General features: G+C 36.2%; 2 protein-coding genes across 2 annotated transcripts; both read left to right on the top strand.

Moving 5' to 3' along the window:
- Positions 1-1,367: 1,367 nt before the first annotated feature.
- LOC141484581 (uncharacterized) lies at positions 1,368-6,601 on the top strand. Its single transcript, XM_074179552.1, has 3 exons — positions 1,368-3,102; positions 3,172-4,218; positions 5,355-6,601. The coding sequence occupies exons 1-3, from the start codon at positions 1,368-1,370 to the stop codon at positions 6,599-6,601; spliced, it is 4,029 nt and encodes a 1,342-aa protein (XP_074035653.1).
- Positions 6,602-6,956: 355 nt separating this feature from the next.
- On the top strand, positions 6,957-9,557 carry LOC141484582 (uncharacterized). The gene is made up of 2 exons (XM_074179553.1): positions 6,957-8,691; positions 8,761-9,557. Exons 1-2 carry the CDS (start codon positions 6,957-6,959, stop codon positions 9,555-9,557), a joined length of 2,532 nt encoding a protein of 843 aa, XP_074035654.1.
- The last annotated feature ends 15,149 nt before the right edge of the window (positions 9,558-24,706 follow it).

Here is a 24,706-nt window from a genome sequence, read left to right on the forward strand (position 1 = left end):
TCAAATGAATTGAAGATTGGTTTGATGGCAAAACTATTAACAGTCAACTTTGAAAGAAACCCACTTTCATTCTTTCAGTTTCAACAAATCCCTTTGGCTTCTAGTTCAAATCTATTTATGAACAGATCAGCTATAAAGACGAGGAGTGGGTTTTCCATTACCTTACCTTCGTGCTGTTTGTAGAAACAGTTCTTGAACTGGAAACAATTCTATTTCTTGCGTATTTTTATTACTTATGTGTAGTCTTCGATTACTTCTCCACTGAACCATCCACCCTGATGTATCGAGGTGTTAAAAAAACGGTTTGTTGTTGAAGATGATCACCAAGTGATCAACTTCATTTTTGAGAAGATGATCGTCTTCAAGATCCGAAAAGTTTTTTCGAAGTGAACATATTTTATCGAGTATTGGACATCATTATGAATCGATGAATGAAATTGTGTTCAATTTCAGTGTTTTGCAACCTGCCACTTTGCAAAATTCAAATGATACTGATCTTTTGAATAAAGCACGAGAGTTTGCTGAAATGTAAAAAAAGATATCTGAATAATTTTCTAGGGATCATCTCGGTTTTTGGTCCACCTTCAGAAATGAAATAGAAAAGTCAACATGTATTAAATAAGTTACTAATTTATTATTAATAAAGAATAACTGCATGCCATGCAGCTTTCCTGTGGTATGTACTGCATTAATGTAATTTGTTACAATACCGACTACAGCTAGTGCTGAATGATCAATTTCGAAACTTAAATTAATAAAAACCCATTTAAGAAACTCTATGGAACCAAACAGGCTGGGTTACTTTTGAAAATTTGATATTTAACGAAAATGAATACAATATTACACTTGGACAACTATCTCGTTGATTTATTGAAATTAATTTATAATGTGACTATTTTTCTTAAGGCCCCATTCAATGAATTTGCCATGGGCCTCAGATGGTATAGTTACGCCACTGATTCCACACTATTCAACTGATACCATTCATATCAGTTGCACCTTTGTATATAGACTGCTGTACTAAAAATTACAAAGCCCATAGAAGCTCAGAATGTCAGAAGTGACATTTTCACATTTTTAGTACTTACCCTGACCACCAGAGAGCGATGGCAGTATTTGATGTGATTACTGTTGGATTCAAAATGTATGTTTTTATTATTCCCTCTGTATATAGATTTTTTATTTATTTTATGTGATGTCTGATAATATTTTTAGTTAAATCAAGTTTGTTAGTAGAAAGAAGATGTTGATGACAGTTGTCAAATAAATAGAATTTAAATACGTCAGTAAGACTTTATTTGATAATAAAATTATATCCATCCCATATTTAAAATAGTGGCGACCGTGACAGGACTAAATTATTGACGATGGATATTATGCAGAAAGAAAGAGAGCAGCTGCGAAGACATTTTCGCAATACTAGCAGTGACCTAGATGTAGCCTTGAGTACTAAGCAAACTAGTAAGGCACAAATACTATCACTCTTGAGACAATTGGAAGACAAGAGTGATAGGATATTCACTATTGATGAGAACTTCAAGGAGCAGTTATTTTCCGGAAAGTTTAACGATGCCGAAGTTCAACAAGAGTTCGACGAAATGGAGTTTTATAGAGCTGAAGTAATCAAATATAAATCTGAATGCGAAATCCGATTGGCAGATAACCAAATGCGAGCAGATTGTGGAACCAGTTCACAAATTTCTTACGGTGAAAAAATCAATCGAAAATTCAGATTGCCAAAGTTAGAACTGATCAAATTCGACGGAAATGTGAAAAGCTGGATCGGGTTCTGGGGACAGTTTAAAAAGATAGACCAGGATGAAGACATCGATTTAGAAGACAAGTTTCAGTATTTGGTGCAGGCAATGGAACAAGGATCACCAGCACGGGAACTTGTGGAAAGTTTTCCTCCATCCGGCGCAAACTACAAAAAAGCACTTGACCAGTTGAAAGTACGGTTCGCTAGAGACGAATTTCTGATTGAGGTTTATGTGAGAGAGTTGCTGAACCTAGTTCTTCACCAGGTAAACAAAAATAAGTCAGGTATGTCATTATCATCTTTATACGATAGATTGGAGACTCAATTACGAGCGTTGGAGTCATTAGGTGTGACAACTGAAAAGTATGCTGCAATGCTTTTCCCATTGGTTGAATCCGCACTTCCGAGTGAGTTACTCAAGATTTGGGAAAGACATCGTAGTTCGAAGGTGAAAATACATACTAAAAATGAAAAAGATAATTTTGCTTCTGATAACTATCTCACAATGTTGTTAGATTTCTTGAGAACCGAGGTGGAATCAGAAGAAAGAATAAATTTGGCAAAAACAAGTTTTGGAATTGAAAAGGAGCAGCCGAAACATAATAGTAAGGGAAAACGTTTACTGCAAGGTGAGCCTGAACTCTATTCTGCTGCAGCATTGTATACAGTTAATACAAAAGATTCCTTCAAAGGTAAGAAACCTAACTGTATATTTTGTAATAATAGTACCCATGCAAGTCAAGATTGTTTTGCTGCACAAAAACTTTCTTTGGAAGAGAGAAAAGCAAAAGTTGTGGAAAAGAAAGGTTGCTTTTCTTGTTTGAGAACCAATCATATCAGCAAAAATTGCAAAGCGTTTATAAGATGTTTAATGTGCGCACGGAAACATTTTCCAATAATGTGTTGTGATTTAGATTCGAAGAAGGTTCAACCAGATGAAAATTCCGAACAAAAATTGGAAAATGTTTTGACAAGTAATTTTTCAACTGACACACTTTTACAAACTGTCATTGTCAAAGTGACAAATAATCATAAACATAAACTTGTCAGGGCTTTGCTGGATTCCGGTTCTCAAAGATCATATGTTTCATCGAAATGTGCAAAAGATTTGAATTTTAAGCCATCAGGAAAGGAAAATATTATACAAGGTGTTTTTGGTGGTTTTCAGTCATCTCCTAATCTCCATAATATATACGATATCGCAATAAGTAATATTAAAGATGAGTTCTCTTGCAAATTATCAGTATTGGAACAGAAAAAGATATGTAATTATATACCTAGATTGCAAGATTTAGCTGTTATAGGCTATTTGAAGAATAAAAACATTATTTTAAGTGATATTGGTATAAATAATCCTCCACAAGAAATTGAATTGTTGCTAGGGGCAGATATTTTTGGAAATTTAATAACAGGGCATATTGAAACTTTGAATAATGGACTTGTTGCCATAGAAACGTATCTTGGATGGACTATAATGGGACAACAAGTCCATAACACAAGTAACAATCCTATTTTTTCCGGTTTTACTGATTTTTCTATTGCTGACTTGTGGGAATTAGATGTTTTGGGTATAAAAGAGCCCGCAAATACCACACCAAAAGAAATTATTGATTTTAAAACGGAAAAGTATTTTAAAGAAACGGTTTTGCAGACAGATGATGGTAGATATCAAGTAAATCTTCCTTGGAAAGAAGGTCATCCAAAACTTTCTAACAATAAAGAAATAGCTGAAGCAAGATTATTGTCTTCAACAAAAAAGTTAATCAGATTAGGAAAATTTGAAGACTATAGTAAGGTTTTTGCAGAATGGGAATCATTAGGTATTATAGAAGAAGTTAGGGGAGATTCAATTAATATGCCAAGTCACTATTTACCTCATCGTGCCGTTATTAAAGAAAATAGTATTACTACTAAAATTAGGCCAGTATTCGACGCATCAACAAAGGATAATAACGGAAATTCACTAAATACGTGTTTAGAAAAAGGTCCTAATCTGTTAGAATTGATCCCTTCATTGTTGATAAAATTCAGAATAGGACTAATAGGAGTTACATCTGATATAGAAAAAGCATTTTTGCAAATTGGTGTTAATCCCAATGAAAGGGACAATTTGAGGTTTCTTTGGTGGGTAGATGAATCAAAAACCGAAAAGAAAATCTTTAGGCACTGTCGAGTGGTTTTTGGTTTGCGGCCTAGCCCTTTCTTGTTAGGTGCAACTATCAGTCATCATTTAGATAGGGCACCAATTCATTTGAAAAACACTGCTGATAAATTGAAAACATCGTTTTACGTTGACAACTGTGTCACCAGTGTCAATAATATTGAAGAATTGGACACTTTTATTAGTCAATCAGAAGAGTTAATGTCGATTGGAAAATTCAACCTCACACAATGGGTATATAATTCATCGGATAATTTTGCTGGCGATTTTTCCAATGAAAGAAACGTGTCTGTTTTAGGTATTTCATGGGATTCCAAAAGAGATATTCTACATTGTGATTTATCCAGTCTCATTAATTTGAATATTACACCTAAAACGAAACGAGGTTTATTGTCAATAGCTCAAAAGATCTTTGATCCATTGGTTTCACATGTCCAGTAACGTTGATTCCGAAACTGTTATTACAGTTAACATGGACACTAAAAATTGGTTGGGATGAAGAATTACCTAGTGACATAATCGATAAATTTGAAGAGTGGATGAAACAATTACATTTCCTTAATGTATGTAAAATCCCTAGATCGCTTAATAATTTAAATCATTTCATTCAGGAAAATGTTTCTATTCATGTATTTTGCGATGCCAGCAAAGCGGCATATGCATCTTGTGTATTTTTAAGAACAGAAACAGATAAGGAAGTCGTTCTACAACTCATTCAGGCTAAATCTAGAATAGCACCAAAAAACACCACAATACCAAGACTTGAGTTATTAAGTACAGTCATTGGAGTAAGATTATGTCAATCCATTAAGAGAGTGGAAGAGATGAAACACTTGAAAACATTTTATTGGAGTGATTCCATGGTAGCCCTAACATGGATAAAAAACCAAAGGGTCCTGGAATACATTTGTGGGGAATCGCGTGAAAGAAATAAATTCGTGCAGTAGTATTGATGATTGGTATCATGTACCAGGGGACCTAAATCCGGCAGATATTGCATCACGAGGATGCACTGCGAATATACTGATTAAATTAAAGTGGTGGAAGGTCCTCAGTGGTTAAAACAGAGTCCAGAAAATTGGCCCCATACAGAAATAATTTGTTCAACGGAGGATATAAATATTGAACAGAGAAAAACGACTTCTGTTAACTTCGCACAAAATGAAGATTTTTCCAGACATTTCGGATACTTCTCCAAATATACGAAAATTGTGAGAATGATGGGTTATATTTTGAGATTTTATAATAACTGTTCAAAGAAAAATCAAATAAGAACCGGTGAATTAACTTTCGATGAAAAGGAAATGGCAGAACTTCGTATTTTAAAACTTATACAGAGAGAAAGTTTTGGTTTGGATAAAAAGTCGATTGGAAATCTTCATTTGATGATAGACAAAAACAATATTATACGTGTACAAACTAAACTTATACTAGGTGATGATAGTAATGATTTCAAGTATCCTGTTGTTTTACCATATAAACATGATATTGTTAGAAAATTGATCGAGGAACAACATAAAATACATCTTCACGCAGGGACTCAAACACTTCTTGGAATACTTCGTGAAAGATTTTGGATACTGAAAGGAAGAAAATTTGTTAAAGAAGTGATAGAAAAATGTGTTCAGTGCAAACGATTCAGAAGTAAATGCATAAATACGCCTTTTGCTCCACTACCGAAAGATAGGATAAACAATGTGTCCGCTTTTGAGATAACGGGAGTAGATTTAGCTGGACCATTGTACTTGAAAGGGGGAGACAAGTCCTGGATCGTACTGTTTACCTGTGCAGTATATCGAGCAGTGCATCTGGAACTGGTGAAATCTCTATCAACAGACGCATTTTTATCATCACTGAGGCGATTTATAGCGAGAAGAGGAAGAGTTTCAGTTATATATTCTGACAACGGAACAAATTTTATTGGAGCAAAAAACTACTTGAAGAAGATAGACTGGAATGAAGTTATGGACTACTCTACAGTTAGAAAAATCAAATGGCATCAGAATCCTCCAACAGCCGCTTGGTGGGGCGGTTGGTGGGAACGCATGGTCAGAGTAATTAAGGAATTACTTCGTAGAAACTTAGGGAAAGCAACTTTAACTTATGAAGAATTGATGACGACTTTATGCGATTGTGAAGCCATAATTAATGCAAGGCCTTTAACTTATATTTCGGAAGAAGATAATTTAAAACCGCTCAGCCCTTCTATGTTTATTTCGGATATATCTACCAGTGAAACTCCAGATTTCGATATCATAGACAGACATCATTTAGTGAAACGACATAGATACCTGCAAAAGATAAGAGATGGACTCCGAAGCCGATTCAGAAAGGAATATCTAGCGGAACTCGTACATACTGGTAAAAGGAAAATAGGTAGTTTAAAAATTGGAGATGTTGTTCTTGTCAGCAGCGACAATGTAAAGCGAATAAACTGGCCTATAGGAAAAGTATTGGAAATTTATCCTGGAAAAGATGACGTACCCAGGGTAGCGAAAATAAAAGTGAACAGTGGGGAACTTATTCGACCGTTTCAGCGTTTACATCCTTTAGAAGTGACGACGGAAGAGGACAGTAACAATTTTCTTCAAATTGAAAAGAAAATGAATGCAGTCAAAGGTGAAACTGATGAGGACTACATAACAGAAGAGCAAGGCATCAAAAGAAAACTAAAGAGATAGTCACAAGAAGGGGGCGAAAAGTCAGAGCTCCGCATCGTTATGGTTTCGAGTGAAATTTATAATGTAATTTTGAAATTTCTCTTTTGTTTTTTATTTCAATTTCAAAATGGGGGAGAATGTTGGATTCAAAATGTATGTTTTTATTATTCCCTCTGTATATAGATTTTTTATTTATTTTATGTGATGTCTGATAATATTTTTAGTTAAATCAAGTTTGTTAGTAGAAAGAAGATGTTGATGACAGTTGTCAAATAAATAGAATTTAAATACGTCAGTAAGACTTTATTTGATAATAAAATTATATCCATCCCATATTTAAAATAGTGGCGACCGTGACAGGACTAAATTATTGACGATGGATATTATGCAGAAAGAAAGAGAGCAGCTGCGAAGACATTTTCGCAATACTAGCAGTGACCTAGATGTAGCCTTGAGTACTAAGCAAACTAGTAAGGCACAAATACTATCACTCTTGAGACAATTGGAAGACAAGAGTGATAGGATATTCACTATTGATGAGAACTTCAAGGAGCAGTTATTTTCCGGAAAGTTTAACGATGCCGAAGTTCAACAAGAGTTCGACGAAATGGAGTTTTATAGAGCTGAAGTAATCAAATATAAATCTGAATGCGAAATCCGATTGGCAGATAACCAAATGCGAGCAGATTGTGGAACCAGTTCACAAATTTCTTACGGTGAAAAAATCAATCGAAAATTCAGATTGCCAAAGTTAGAACTGATCAAATTCGACGGAAATGTGAAAAGCTGGATCGGGTTCTGGGGACAGTTTAAAAAGATAGACCAGGATGAAGACATCGATTTAGAAGACAAGTTTCAGTATTTGGTGCAGGCAATGGAACAAGGATCACCAGCACGGGAACTTGTGGAAAGTTTTCCTCCATCCGGCGCAAACTACAAAAAAGCACTTGACCAGTTGAAAGTACGGTTCGCTAGAGACGAATTTCTGATTGAGGTTTATGTGAGAGAGTTGCTGAACCTAGTTCTTCACCAGGTAAACAAAAATAAGTCAGGTATGTCATTATCATCTTTATACGATAGATTGGAGACTCAATTACGAGCGTTGGAGTCATTAGGTGTGACAACTGAAAAGTATGCTGCAATGCTTTTCCCATTGGTTGAATCCGCACTTCCGAGTGAGTTACTCAAGATTTGGGAAAGACATCGTAGTTCGAAGGTGAAAATACATACTAAAAATGAAAAAGATAATTTTGCTTCTGATAACTATCTCACAATGTTGTTAGATTTCTTGAGAACCGAGGTGGAATCAGAAGAAAGAATAAATTTGGCAAAAACAAGTTTTGGAATTGAAAAGGAGCAGCCGAAACATAATAGTAAGGGAAAACGTTTACTGCAAGGTGAGCCTGAACTCTATTCTGCTGCAGCCTTGTATACAGTTAATACAAAAGATTCCTTCAAAGGTAAGAAACCTAACTGTATATTTTGTAATAATAGTACCCATGCAAGTCAAGATTGTTTTGCTGCACAAAAACTTTCTTTGGAAGAGAGAAAAGCAAAAGTTGTGGAAAAGAAAGGTTGCTTTTCTTGTTTGAGAACCAATCATATCAGCAAAAATTGCAAAGCGTTTATAAGATGTTTAATGTGCGCACGGAAACATTTTCCAATAATGTGTTGTGATTTAGATTCGAAGAAGGTTCAACCAGATGAAAATTCCGAACAAAAATTGGAAAATGTTTTGACAAGTAATTTTTCAACTGACACACTCTTACAAACTGTCATTGTCAAAGTGACAAATAATCATAAACATAAACTTGTCAGGGCTTTGCTGGATTCCGGTTCTCAAAGATCATATGTTTCATCGAAATGTGCAAAAGATTTGAATTTTAAGCCATCAGGAAAGGAAAATATTATACAAGGTGTTTTTGGTGGTTTTCAGTCATCTCCTAATCTCCATAATATATACGATATCGCAATAAGTAACATTAAAAATGAGTTCTCTTGCAAATTATCAGTATTGGAACAGAAAAAGATATGTAATTATATACCTAGATTGCGAGATTTAGCTGTTATAGGCTATTTGAAGAATAAAAACATTATTTTAAGTGATATTGGTATAAATAATCCTCCACAAGAAATTGAATTGTTGCTAGGGGCAGATATTTTTGGAAATTTAATAACAGGGCATATTGAAACTTTGAATAATGGACTTGTTGCCATAGAAACGTATCTTGGATGGACTATAATGGGACAACAAGTCCATAACACAAGTAACAATCCTATTTTTTCCGGTTTTACTGATTTTTCTATTGCTGACTTGTGGGAATTAGATGTTTTGGGTATAAAAGAGCCCGCAAATACCACACCAAAAGAAATTATTGATTTTAAAACGGAAAAGTATTTTAAAGAAACGGTTTTGCAGACAGATGATGGTAGATATCAAGTAAATCTTCCTTGGAAAGAAGGTCATCCAAAACTTTCTAACAATAAAGAAATAGCTGAAGCAAGATTATTGTCTACAACAAAAAAGTTAATCAGTTTAGGAAAATTTGAAGACTATAGTAAGGTTTTTGCAGAATGGGAATCATTAGGTATTATAGAAGAAGTTAGGGGAGATTCAATTAATATGCCAAGTCACTATTTACCTCATCGTGCCGTTATTAAAGAAAATAGTATTACTACTAAAATTAGGCCAGTATTCGACGCATCAACAAAGGATAATAACGGAAATTCACTAAATACGTGTTTAGAAAAAGGTCCTAATCTGTTAGAATTGATCCCTTCATTGTTGATAAAATTCAGAATAGGACTAATAGGAGTTACATCTGATATAGAAAAAGCATTTTTGCAAATTGGTGTTAATCCCAATGAAAGGGACAATTTGAGGTTTCTTTGGTGGGTAGATGAATCAAAAACCGAAAAGAAAATTTTAGGCACTGTCGAGTGGTTTTTGGTTTGCGGCCTAGCCCTTTCTTGTTAGGTGCAACTATCAGTCATCATTTAGATAGGGCACCAATTCATTTGAAAAACACTGCTGATAAATTGAAAACATCGTTTTACGTTGACAACTGTGTCACCAGTGTCAATAATATTGAAGAATTGGACACTTTTATTAGTCAATCAGAAGAGTTAATGTCGATTGGAAAATTCAACCTCACACAATGGGTATATAATTCATCGGATAATTTTGCTGGCGATTTTTCCAATGAAAGAAACGTGTCTGTTTTAGGTATTTCATGGGATTCCAAAAGAGATATTCTACATTGTGATTTATCCAGTCTCATTAATTTGAATATTACACCTAAAACGAAACGAGGTTTATTGTCAATAGCTCAAAAGATCTTTGATCCCATTGGTTTCACATGTCCAGTAACGTTGATTCCGAAACTGTTATTACAGTTAACATGGACACTAAAAATTGGTTGGGATGAAGAATTACCTAGTGACATAATCGATAAATTTGAAGAGTGGATGAAACAATTACATTTCCTTAATGTATGTAAAATCCCTAGATCGCTTAATAATTTAAATCATTTCATTCAGGAAAATGTTTCTATTCATGTATTTTGCGATGCCAGCAAAGCGGCATATGCATCTTGTGTATTCTAGTTGTCAGAGACTGCTAACTACCCAATTAGAATGACGGATTGGCTGTCCTTGTTCATCTTTCACTGCCTGAACCACTGTGTATGTTGATTTCGGCGACTGTATTGGCTTGGGATGTGGGGGTTGAGCAAACCGGCCACCGGATGCCTGCTTTCACGTAGCCCCGCTGGATACGGGAATGACACAATCACTCGTGGTAATTCCCTAACTGAAAGGTATCCCAACGATGGCTCAATCCTGAGATGTGTGTATCCGTGCCGAGAGGATGAATGTCACTGAGCCTATCAGCTGTCTCTACGGAAGCTTCGAGATACCGGGCGCCTTCTCGTCGTAGCATCGCCTTGTCACGGTAATGCGGGGCTCTGCTGTGATTGACCTTCTTTCCCTATCTACTCGTGAGACTTTCATGGACAGAGTAAACTTAAAAATTCTTTCTGGAGCTGATTCTATAGAGGAGATGCATGTCGAGCTTACGACTCCAACTGACCTCCTTGTTAATTTATATCAGGAGCGAGAGCTTCCCAACTCTCCAACTCCTGATCCAATAATTGAACCTAAAAAAAAAGGTTTGGTGGTGCAGCCAGGAAATGACTGAGTCGTCTCCTCAAGAGCGGGGTACATTATGAAACCGCCTTGCATCAAATTCTTTAGCGGCGTACGCAGAATCTATTTCAGGTGGAGGAACAAACCCCCTAATGCAAACGTTTGCGCTCAAGTGATGAATCACCAAAACCAGAGGCGAAAAAGCTCTGCACGGTTGAGTCTAAGGCATCGTCAGGTGTATCTGACGTACAAAAACTCTCATATGGGAAGGTTGTCGTGGGTATCAAGGTGGGAATCTTGCACCTTGACTATCCGACTACCTCATCAACGATGAAACAGCAGAGCATATACTTTGTGCCTGCCCAGCTCTGCCGTACCATCTGATACGGCAGAGCCGTACTCTTACCATCTGATCTGAAAGACCACCCACCATACAAACCAATCAGCTTCGGTAAGAAGCTGGATTTATTTAGTCGAGTGAGAACAGGTGTGAGCCCAAATAAACTCTCATCAGTTGTGGTGGAGGGTGGATTAGACCCCCTCACTTTGGACCTAACCTAACCTAACACTAACCCAATCCCAATTCTGTTGATACTCACATGAAATACTGGCGTTCGTACTGTCATTGCCCTCTGGTGGTCAGGGTGAGTACTAAAAATTTTGGGTGACACAAAAATCCACTAATTTCGGTTCACAAAAGATGGCACGCAACTTCAGTTATTTGAATCTTGAACATATATCCTTTCCTATCGTTCATCGTTCAGACAGTAAGCAAGGTTTCAAGGTGATGTGATATCTGTTCGAAGGCGGTTGTTATGTGCCTCAGCAAATTGCTTTTCGTGCAAGGTTTCTGAATTGCAGTTGAATTGCTGAATGACTACTGCACCTACATCACTTGGTGGTTTATTTCTGGTTACAATCGATAACCATTTTTGAAGAGAAGTCTCTTTTTATGGTAAGTTTTTTGAGATGCTACACTACACACACTTTCAAGGAAAGTTGGCCCATCTTTGATTTTCGTGAATGAATATTCGCTCATATTTCTCTTATAGGTTTTTTCAAAAGGTCCCAGTGTTTCCCTAGAAAAGCTTATTATCATTTTCCATGAGACTATGAGACATGAGTATGGTTTTGTCTCAGCAGAACTACTTGCAAATCGACGTTTCCCAAGAAGTTTCTCGTTTGTGTTGAAGCATAGTATCTGATGCTTTTGCCTCCCGAGGACATGATGAAGAATGGTTGAAGACCGAAATCCTTATACACTTAGTCAAGTCAGCTGATTTTCAATGTTGCACGGACCAAACAACTAAGTATATACACATTTCACCTTACCTGGGATATTAAGGCCAGAAGTTCAAACCTATTTTATTATTCAGCTAACTAGATATTCTACTATTTTCGATATTAGTACCTAGTATTTATCAATATGACTGCGAAAAAAAAAGAAATTGGAAAAATTGTTGTCCCTGCTAGCAATGGACCGAGGGAATCTTGTTACCCCACCCTTATATTTTCGTATATGCAAATATTAGTTATAATTTCAATTCTGATTGTTTATATCATTAAGTTACGTACTGTAAGATGTTTGTTTTTTTTTATTTAATTACTCATTTTTGACTTACCACATATATGGTATACAGTGCTAGTCAAAAGTCCCCTCCCCCCCTCGTATCTTTGGAACGGGTATACTTATAATAATGAAATTTGGAGGGTGGAAATAAACGGATGTAGGCTTCTTAACTGGTCATAACAGGTGACGCAATAGTCATAAATGACGTCACAAGGCCACTGTGACCAAAAATTTTAAATGGGACCCTATGGCAAGTGACAGCTCGTTTGAAAGGTATTGAAAATACCTATTCAGTCATACCAATTTTGTTTGGGTTTCGGCTGATTTTGATTGATAAATTGAAGAAATACGAAAATTATTGTTTCGCATTTAATTAATAAAGATTTTAAAGTACGCCTCTGGTTCATTGTCAAAAAGGTTGACGTGTTTGAATTATCTACTTGTCAAAAGTGTTTATACCTTGAAAATTTACCTAAGCTATTGTTTAACGAGACGTTTAAGTGTTTACATAGGCAAAATGGTACGTACTGTAGCCGACAAAGTAGCAGCTATCTTAATAATTGGTGAATGTAGAAACAATTTCCATGCAGCGGAACGACTGTTTAATGAGAGGTACCCCGATCGCCCTATATCGAGGGTTTATTTGAGGGAGCTTCTTCGGAAGTTTGAAGCATCAGGTAGTGTTCAAGATGCCAAACGATCTGGTCGACCAACAATTAGTGATGACAAAAAAATTGACATACTTGGAGAAATGGTAGTGAACCCTACTTCTTCCACAGCCCAAGTTGCGTCTATCTGTGAAGTCAGTCAAAGGACAGTACATAGGGTGTTGGCTAAAAACAAATTTCATCCATACAAATTAAAAATGGTGCACCAACTTTCAGATGATGACCCCGACCGAAGACTAGAATTCTGTGAAACTATGTCCGATAAAATGAACCAACAACCAGGCTACATACAGACAATTTGTTTTAGTGACGAAAGTACTTTCTTTCTCAATGGAAATGTTAACACTCAAAATGTGAGGTATTGGAGTGACACAAATCCTCACATCTTTCGTGAAAAACATACTCAATTTCCAGAAAAAGTAAATGTTTGGGCAGATATTTTGGGAAACCATAGAAGATAATCCAGATGAATTCGACAACTTGGAAATAACGTTTCAACAAGTATATTGTAAATAGTGCTTGAATGTTATTCTTATTACACAATAACTGTTTTGACACTTCTTATAATTCAACCCCCTAATGAGATTAGTGATAGTACCAGGAATTAATCTGAATTTTTCAAAATCACAATGGTTATTCACAAGTGACATTTTAACCGTACCATCTGGTACGGCAGAGTATCTGATGCTTTTGCCTACCGAGGACATGATGAAGAATGGTCGAAGACCGAAATCCTTATACACTTATTCACAGACCAAACAACTAAGTATATACACATTTCACCTTACCTAGTATTATGTGATTAAGAATGTAATTATTTTTGATAAATACATTTATTGTTCTAGAATAATATTGAATATAACTACCCTGTGGTGTTTTTATAGGAAACCTAATCAATTAGTTGTTGGATCATGTTATCACCTTGACACAAAAAACTCAGGACAATTCTGTATCAATTTTCAATAACAGCAATAAAATAAATCTGAAAAATTCAGTAAAGATAGAAATTGAATATTTCCTCTGTATTTGAACAATTCATTCATTTGAAGTGTAGTAATTTCAATGTATATCTTGAACACCCTTCGCAACAGGAAGATGTTAAGTTTTCAATATGAAGAAAGATACTTGCGATGCACTGTTTGGAACTTTTGGTGTACTGATGAATATTACTGGAGTTTTTTCTCAACACTAAACCGTTATTTAAACACCTCGACATGTGTTTCGAACACCAAGTGATCATCTTCAAGAGGAAGATCAAACTGTTTGATTTTCCTCTTGAAGATGATCATTTGGTGATCAAAACAAGTGGCGATGTGTTGAAATAACGGTTTGGTGTTGGGAAAAACTCCAGTGATATTCATAAAGAAAGATGTCTATAAAATTATAAGAAATAAACACTCAAAACTAATGTTTACAATTATATTCAATTCCAAGTCATTCACTATGGTCATTCACAATTTGTGAATTGTTATTACACAAGAAATCACAATAAAAATATTGCTTGTCTGTAGTTGTACCACCTGGAACGGAATATAATACGATTTTTTGTTTGACTGTCAATGTTTTCGTCAATCATCCTTGTTCATTGTTTTTGATCCGTTTGGAAAATGTTTCAGTAATTTGTCGTAATGTTTCTGCGCGGTTCATGTCCGGGTATGACCCCAACGGCTTGATAATCCTGAAATATACGAATGATGTGAGTATAAGTAAAAGGCTCAACAAATATATAAAAAACGAACTACGGCCGGAGATGACTGTGTGGGATCTATTTTCCTGGTTTTTTGACCACGGTCACGACCATGGGTTTTTTGGCCAGACCACGGCCATATAACCCGGAAAATTATAATAATAATAATAGTAGATCACCAAAGCCGATTCTGGGACACCAGCTAATGAGAGCGTAACAATTTGTCAAATGACCCGTTTGTTCGGTTGAGCTGTATAGTTTGGTGTTGTGCAGTTACGCTTTGCGCAGTATGACTTGGTTCGGCGTACTATGTTTCAGTTTCGCCAAGCGCAGTTGGTCAAGTATGTGGCGGTTAAACTAAGCGAACAAACTGGTCATGTGACAAATTCTGAAATTACAAAGAAATAACATACAACAACAACCAAACAAATAAAAATTGAGATCTACACATGCTCTGCTATTCCGGATTTGCTGGTTTCTCCTCGCTATGTGTGTTTCTTGTGCTCAGCACGCACAGCACAGCATTGCGAACTTTCAATGACCTCTTAGTCTCACCGATGTATGATTCTCCGCACTCGCAGGGTATCCGGTAAATGCAAGTCTTAGAATCGCAGTCTGCGTTTGGTGGCCTGGTTTTCGTGAGGCTGCTACGGATAGTGTTCCCAGATCTGAAGCAGGTCCTGATGTTATACTTGAACCCAATCCATCTTATCCTTTCCGATAATCCTCTGATTTAGGGAAGTACAAGTACTAATAATTGTACTAGTAAGTACAAATAAGTAATGAGTATTAATGGTAGATATGATACATAAGCATTATTCCAAATCACTAGCAATGATGTATAAAAATAAATTCAAAAAATACATTAAAAAATACAAAAGAAACAAACAGTTGAGGTAAAAATGAAAATTATAACTAGTGTTTGAGAGACTAATTTTCACATATTAACACATGCATGGACAATGCAATATATTTCAGAAAGTATATATCACGGAATGGGCTAATAATCAGAAGGGACTTTACTGTTCACCGAAGTACTATATCATGAAGGAGTTTTCGATTTGCAGATGTATATTGTTGTAAATCATGCCGGAAAAAAAATAACGTCGGCCGCCACTGGTAACCAAAAACCAAACGTGGCGTACCTAAGAGAGCGCGAATGCACAATGTTCCCTGCCGCTCTAGAAGAAGCAAGAATAATACTACCGATTTTGGCGGAACTTCGGCGAAATTTCTACGGCATTCGATTACGATATTCAAACCCTAGCCTCGAGCATATCGACAGTCAAATGAAAGATACAATGCGGTACGAGAAGTGATCTAGTAAGGCGATAAACATTCAAATAATAGTTGAAGTTTTAATTGAAGTGTTTGTTGTATTTAGAGTGAAATAAAATTAAGTTTGATTATTCAGTGTAGTCAATTATTGGTCAACGCACGGGAAAAATTTTTTTTGAATTGTTCGATATAATTAATTTCTGAAATGTATTGCGAAAGGCGCCCGTAGAGTTTCGGGCCAGTGGCGTAGCAAAATCCCCCCCCCCCAAATTTTAAGGCATAATAAAAAATAAATTGAGCATGGAGCAGATGAAAGAAAGAAAAGTTATCATTACTTTGCTGTTATGCTGTTCAACATTCAAATTAAAAAAAATTGCTGTCTCGGGTCTTAAGATTTCAGTTCCAGAATAAAGAAGGTCTGAAGACTATCGGATTGTTTTACAGAATATATTTTTGATATTTTTTTCTGAAGGAATAAGTGGTGAAGTAGTCGAAGAGTACATCCGACTTACCAAAATTTGCATAGAACAAAATTACTTCCAGTTCGCCAACTGTTTTTATGGGCAACATGAGGGTAAGGCAATGGAAAATCCTTTCATAACTAATCTGTTCATGAGCAAATTTGAAATGGAAGCAAGGAGTTGGATTACTTTCCACGAACCTGGAAAAATATACGAATGAATGTATTTGCCATTTTCGATACGAATATGAGTAAGGTAGAGGATTTTGTATTTTGCCTCAACAACAGATTTGCAAGTGTAAAATTCACGTATGAAATTGAAAATAACGAAGAACTACCATTCTTGGGTGTGAGGTTAGGTTATGTCCAAAGTGAGTGGGTCTATTCGACCCTCCAATGCAATCCGCAAGGGTTTATTATGGCTCACACCTATTCACACGCTACCAAATAAACCCAGCTTCTTAACGAAGCTGATTAGTTTGTATGGTGAATGGTCTTACAGGTCAGATGGTGAGATTACGGCTCTGCCGAACCCTAAAAACCTGTTTCGGTCCCCAGCGGGACAGGCACAAAGTATGTGCTCTGCTGTTTCATCATTTTCCAAACAGAGGCAACACACAGTCTTTCAACAGTACGAGTATTTGCATATGATGATTCAAATGACAGTGACCTGTAAGAAGGCCTGGTAGACATCTTAGTTCATCCCTACTGTAGACCAACAACTGTTCGGTATTAAGCTTAGAAGGGTATCAAGCTTGGAGTGAGCCAATCCTGGAAGATTCTGCCAGAAGTCCATAAATCTTCTTGTCATCCAGGTTTTCAATCTTTGTTTGGCAAAGCCTAAAGCGATGCCAATGACAGGTTCTGGTCCGATGAAGCTGCTTGCAGCACCCTCCTTAGCAAGGGAGGCAGTAGCTTCATTGTCTTCCAGGCCAGTATGGCCAGGAATCTAGAGCAGAGACAATCGGTTAAGTATTTCTATCGAGGAGAGTCGTTTTTGGAAATTTGCTACTAGTAGGTAGGTATATCTCTGTCCTGGGTCTGCGACTGAAAACACCTGCACCAGAACCGGAAGTTATTTTTGATCCATCTGTGAACCAACACCTATCTGCTTTTAATATTTCCTTCTCCCGGAGGATCTAGTCCTCTCTACTCGGGAATAGTACTATATAAGGCAGTTCGTAGTTGACAGTTGGAGGCATAAAGTCAGAGGTCATTTCCAGAATGCTGTGACTTCCAGTGTCAACCTACAGTCGGTTGCACTCTGCATTAAATTGATTTGTGCAATGTGCATAAGTCTATATGCAGTCCATCTAGCCTCTCTTTCCAGAAAAATGTGGAGAGGAGGTAGATCTAGAAAGATCTCCAAGGCCGCTGAAGGTGTGGTACTGATGGCACCACTGATGGTCAGACAAACCTGTCTCTGTAAGCCAGTGAGGTTCGCCTGGGTGTACTAGTTATTCAAAATTTCGATAAGAGTCTAGAGCTTGACCACCCGCTTCACTCTCCAAATCTGGCACCTCGCTACTTCTTTTTGTTCCCTTAACTTGAAATTGCTCTCGGAGGACAGAGATTTTCTTTAAATGAAGAGGCAATCACCTTCGTGAACGATTATTTTGCAGAGAAAACACCGAGTACTATATGGACGGTTTACAGAGATGAAAACATCGCTGGAAAGTTTGTGTAGAGTTAAAAAAAGACTATGTTGAAAAATAAAAAAAACTAAAAAATTATCTTGAATCTTTCTTAGATCGGAAACTTTTCAGCCAACCCTCGTAGTTTCCTCCAGAAGCCTATTCATTATTCACTAATGCCTTCGCTTACGGGAGAATAAAGTCTTCCAGAACACCGAAAATCATAAAAACTCACCAGGCGATCCCCTTCAGAACGGTTCCCATTCCATGCTGTTAAGGGCCTGCTGGATTTCCTCATCGCTGAGCGATTCCAATGCCTGGCAGGTTTGCATCAGAATCTCCTCAGCATTCAACTGATCTGGAACCAGGTTACTGGAATCGCTCGCGCCTTCCGATGGTGCTGACATTTGAGTGTTCGGGGCGGGTAGTTCCCACTCTATTGCGTACATAACCCTTCTCAACAAGTTGCGGACCAACACTTGGTTCCGCAATGGACTTTCAGATTGGGAACTGTATACCCCCAATTTCACCCAGCAGAGACTTTCAATAAGGAAAGAGTTTGATTCCTGATTCCGAGTTTCCGATTCCGAGAAGTAAAGAGTCCTGAAAATCAAAACACTAGTATTAGTAAGGTCCATCAAGGTTATCAATACGAAATATGTACTTGTAATGCACTGTTTGGCACCCTTGGTGTAGTAATGAATATTACTGGAGTTCTTTCTCAACAACAAACCGTTATTTTAACACCTCGACACTGATTTCCTCTTGAAGATGATCACTTGGTGATCGAAACACGTGTCGAGGTGTTAAATTAACGGTGTTAACACCTCGACACGGGTTTCAGTCACCAAGTGATCATCTCCAAGAGGAAGATCAATCTAGAAGTCTAGTTTGATATTCCTCTTGAGGTGTTACAATAACAGTTTGGTTGGGAAAAAACTTGAATATAATCACTTGGTCATCGAAACACGTGTCGAGGTGTTAAATTAACGGTGTTAACACCTCGACACGGGTTTCAGTCACCAAGTGATCATCTCCAAGAGGAAGATCAATCTAGAAGTCTAGTTTGATCTTCCTCTTGAGGTGTTAAAATAAAGGTTTTGTTGGGAAAAAACTTGAATATAATCACTTGATGATCGAAACACGTGTCGAAGTGTTTAGATAACGGTGTTAACACCTCGACACGGGTTTCAGTCACCAAGTGATCATCTTCAAGAGGAAGATCAATCTAGTGGTCTAGTTTGATATTCCTATTGAGGTGTTAAAATAACAGTTTGGTTGGGAAAAAACTTGAATATAATCACTTGGTGATCGAAACACGTGTCGAGGTGTTAAATTAACGGTGTTAACACCTCGACACGGGTTTCAGTCACCAAGTGATCATCTCCAAGAGGAAAATCAATCTAGAAGTCTAGTTTGATCTTCCTCTTGAGGTGTTAAAATAACGGTTTGGTTGGGAAAAAACTTGAATATAATCACTTGGTCATCGAAACACGTGTCGAGGTGTTAAATTAACGGTGTTAACACCTCGACACGGGTTTCAGTCACCAAGTGATCATCTCCAAGAGGAAGATCAATCTAGAAGTCTAGTTTGATCTTCCTCTTGAGGTGTTAAAATAACGGTTTGGTTGGGAAAAAACTTGAATATAATCACTTGGTGATCGAAACACGTGTCGAGGTGTTAAATTAACGGTGTTAACACCTCGACACGGGTTTCAGTCACCAAGTGATCATGTCCAAGAGGAAGATCAATCTAAAAGTCTAGTTTGATCTTCCTCTTGAGGTGTTAAAATACCGGTTTGGTGTTGGAAAAAAACTCCAGTAATATTCAATACGAAATATACCATAAATACAGAGCCATTCAAATCCGAGTTTTTGAATAGGGATCTCATAAACGATGAATTGTTGCCCATTCTCGAGCATTGATTAAACCCAAAAAAGCTAGTTTTTTGTTCTTGAAAAGAAAATGTATAAATCATATCATCTAATATAGCTTTTTTGAAATATGTAAAACCTGCCAAACATTCAAATAATCACCGGAATATGATCTAAGAACTTTTATTCACGGTTTCGTCCGATTTGAGGTGTACCGATTTTTTTGTTCGATAGGTAATGTTCATATAATATCTCAAAATTAAATTCTTTTCGAAATTACCAAGAGTTCCTGCAATTTGATTATCGTCAAAAGTATTTTTTTTACTATCTTTGTACGAGTAATAAGGTCTTTTGTAACCACATCTGACTCTTGATGCCACTTTATTGATTGAATAAATAGACCGCCAAAAATATCTGAAATGTGGTTTTTCCAAACCATTCGTGATCCAAAACCAGACATTGTTGTTTCGACCCGCGAAGGTCTCATCAGTGCTACTAAGCTGAACTACGAATGCTAGAATAAGCTGAGAATGCTGAGAGTAAAAATGGTGGTGTCATAAAATTTTAAATTGGAAGAAGTGTTCTTCAGGGTAAATTTATTTTTTTTGGGACGAAGCTCCTCCATACTTCATATAAAAAAGTGAGAAACTTTTGAAAGAAGAAAGAAATCAACTGAATTCAAAATCTAAAATCTGGAAAAAAGCCTTCCTGTTTTTTTATAAAGATGGAGATGTAAAGAGCAGAAAAGCTTCTTTCCAATAAAAGTTTAAAAAAATTAGATGCTGAAGATTTTATAATGTAAATTCATCACCAGAGCAGTTAAAAAATAACAATTCATTTAATGAACCTATAAATACTGAAACTGTTAAAAAATATTCTTTATTCTACTCTAGAAATTTACTACCAAATTTCCTAAGAAACATTGGTGGAATAAGTATGATATCCATCACGTTGAATGCCTAAATTATGTCGCTTCTGCAATATAATATTTTCGAATTGGGTAAATTTCCGTTATGTGGACACTCGGCGATTTTGAAAAAATTTTTGACTGCACTTACGTATTTTGATGCGTAGATTACGAATCCGAAAGAAAAAAGCGGCGCTCTCCCTTATTTAAAAAGTTACGGCCCTTCAAAGTTCAGAAAAGGGCAACTTTTCAGCCTTCTTTTTCACTAAATAAACTATTTAAAAGCACAAGCATTTATTCACTAGGTTACCTTTACACCTTATTCCTCCTTCTTTAACACTTTTCACTTCAATAATCAACATTTTTCTTATAAAAATGTTAAAAAATGTACGGAGCTGCTTTTTGGTTACATATCACTGTATTTTACGTTAAGGTTAATGATATGGTTGGTACGACTGATGCAGTCCATATTCCTGAAGTAATTCAAATGTTTTTTACCTTCGTGTTTCGATCACCAAGTGATCATCTTCAAGAGGAAGATCAATCTAGTGGTCTAGTTTGATATTCCTATTGAGGTGTTAAAATAACAGTTTGGTTGGGAAAAAAACTTGAATATAATCACTTGGTGATCGAAACACGTGTCGAGGTGTTAAATTAACGGTGTTAACACCTCGACACGGGTTTCAGTCACCAAGTGATCATCTCCAAGAGGAAGATCAATCTAGAAGTCTAGTTTGATCTTCCTCTTGAGGTGTTAAAATAACGGTTTGGTTGGGAAAAAACTTGAATATAATCACTTGGTGATCGAAACACGTGTCGAGGTGTTAAATTAACGGTGTTAACACCTCGACACGGGTTTCAGTCACAAAGTGATCATCTCCAAGAGGAAGATCAATCTAGAAGTCTAGTTTGATCTTCCTCTTGAGGTGTTAAAATAACGGTTTGGTTGGGAAAAAACTTGAATATAATCACTTGGTGATCGAAACACGTGTCGAGGTGTTAAATTAACGGTGTTAACACCTCGACACGGGTTTCAGTCACCAAGTGATCATCTCCAAGAGGAAGATCAATCTAGAAGTCTAGTTTGATCTTCCTCTTGAGGTGTTAAAATAACGGTTTGGTTGGGAAAAAACTTGAATATAATCACTTGATGATCGAAACACGTGTCGAAGTGTTTCGATAACGGTGTTAACACCTCGACACGGGTTTCAGTCACCAAGTGATCATCTTCAAGAGGAAGATCAATCTAGTGGTCTAGTTTGATATTCCTATTGAGGTGTTAAAATAACAGTTTGGTTGGGAAAAAACTTGAATATAATCACTTGGTGATCGAAACACGTGTCGAGGTGTTAAATTAACGGTGTTAACACCTCGACACGGGTTTCAGTCACCAAGTGATCATCTCCAAGAGGAAGATCAATCTAGAAGTCTAGTTTGATCTTCCTCTTGAGGTGTTAAAATAACGGTTTGGTTGGGAAAAAACTTGAAGATAATCACTTGGTGATCGAAACACGTGTCGAGGTGTTAAAATAACGGTGTTAACACCTCGACACGGGTTCCAGTCACCAAGTGATCATCTCCAAGAGGAAGATCAATCTATTAGTCTAGTTTGATCTTCCTCTTGAGGTGTTAAAATACCGGTTTGGTGTTGGAAAAAAACTCCAGTAATATTCAATACGAAATATACCATAAATACAGAGCCATTCAAATCCGAGTTTTTGAATAGGGATCTCATAAACGATGAATTGTTGCCCATTCTCGAGCATTGATTAAACCCAAAAAAGCTAGTTTTTTGTTCTTGAAAAGAAAATGTATAAATCATATCATCTAATATAGCTTTTTTGAAATATGTAAAACCTGCCAAACATTCAAACAATCACCGGAATATGATCTAAGAACTTTTATTCACGGTTTCTTCCGATTTGAGGTGTACCGATTTTTTGTTCGATAGGTAATGTTCATATAATATCTCAAAATTAAATTCTTTTCGAAATTACCAAGAATTCCTGCAATTTGATTATCGTCAAATGTATTTTTTTTACTATATTTGTACGAGTAATAAGTCCTTTTGTAACCACATCTGATTCTTGGTGCCACTTTATTGATTGAATAAATAGACCGCCAAAAATATCTGAAATGTAGTTTTTCCAAACCATTCGTGATCCGAAACCAGACACTGTTGTTTCGACCCGCGAAGGTCTCATCAGTGCTACTAAGCTGAACTACGAATGCTAGAAGCTGAGAATGCTGAGAGTAAAAATGGTGGTGTCATTCTTCAGGGTAAATGTTCTTCAGGGTAAATTATTTTTTTTTGGAACAAAACTCCTCCATACTTCATATAAAAAAGTGAGAAACTTTTGAAAGAAGAAAGAAATCAACTGAATTCAAAATCTAAAATCTGGAAAAAAGCCTTCCTGTTTTTTTTATAAAGATGGAGATGTAAAGAGCAGAAAAGCTTCTTTCCAATAAAAGTTTTAAGAAATTAGATGCTGAAGATTTTATAATGTAAATTCATCACCAGAGCCGTTAAAAAAATAACAATTCATTTAATGAACCTATAAATACTAAAACTGTTAAATAATATTCTTTATTCTACTCTAGAAATTTACTACCAAATTTCCTAAGAAACATTGGTGGAATAAGTATGATATCCATCACGTTGAATGCCTAAATTATGTCGCTTCTGCAATATAATATTTTCGAATTGGGTAAATTTCTGTTATGTGGACACCCGGCGATTTTGAAAAAATTTTTGACTGCACTTACGTATTTTGATGCGTAGATTACGAATCCGAAAGAAAAAACCGGCGCTCTCCCTTATTTAAAAAGTTACGGCCCTTCAAAGTTCAGAAAAGGGCAACTTTTCAGCCTTCCTTTTCACTAAATAAACTATTTAAAAGCACAAGCATTTATTCACTAGGTCACCTTTACACCTTATTCCTCCTTCTTTAACACTTTTCACTTCAAGAATCAACATTAAGTTTCAACTTTTGTATAAAACTGGAAAAACAACGATGCTGTCAACAAATTATGTACTCACTGAAAAAGCGTCAACTCTCTTTCACTGATAAATTGTTACAAAAAACCTATGCAAAAATAGTTTCGAATTTTTATGCGGAAAGGACATGGTGGCGCCATCTTCCACAGAATAGGTTAACTTACTATTACTCATTTGAATGAACATTAACAAAATCGTAAGCTTCGTCTACGGGCTACGAGGTAGAGAGAGAACGATGTTTTGTCATAAAATTTATAACATACTCGAAATTTCATAATATTATATTGAGTTTCCTGTCACAATATATGTACTGGCACTACTAAATGGAGAATTTTCATGAAATTGTTGATGCTCGATTAATCTAAATGAACTTAACATAAGAGCGGCATCACTGGAAAAATTGTCAATGAATGTGCTGAGAAATAAAACATTGAATTCTGCATATTTTGGCGTAAACACCCAACAAACAAACATTTGTAATAGTTCTTTTTAGTTACGATGGGTGTACCATCGTAATAATAATAATATACTTTATTGTCATTAAGAATACATCTTGTGGACAAAGCTTGTGGGAAATACATACAAATGAGAGTATAGAAATATAAAATGACAATATAAAAACGAAATTATAAAAAAAATCGAAATTTTGTCTCAACATGGTTGAGACAGATTGGGCGAAGATTCGCGGTATCATATCTGAATCTCCACCTTTATATAATGGAAGGACAACGGATGTTTTCAGAAAATCAGGAAAAATTCCATTGTGGAAAGAGGTGCTGACACCAGCATTGTTTGCAGTGCCCAATTGGAAAATTTTGAATAATTTTTATATTGAGATTCCATCCAGGTATTGAGCCTGGCTTGGATATTCAGCTTGCGTATGAAACAACTTTTTCTATAGTA

The sequence above is a fragment of the Leptinotarsa decemlineata genome, unplaced genomic scaffold (assembly GCF_025532065.1).
Source record: "Leptinotarsa decemlineata unplaced genomic scaffold, Ldec_3_MD MMD2_tig00026282_RagTag_RagTag, whole genome shotgun sequence".
NCBI lineage: Eukaryota > Metazoa > Arthropoda > Insecta > Coleoptera > Chrysomelidae > Leptinotarsa > Leptinotarsa decemlineata.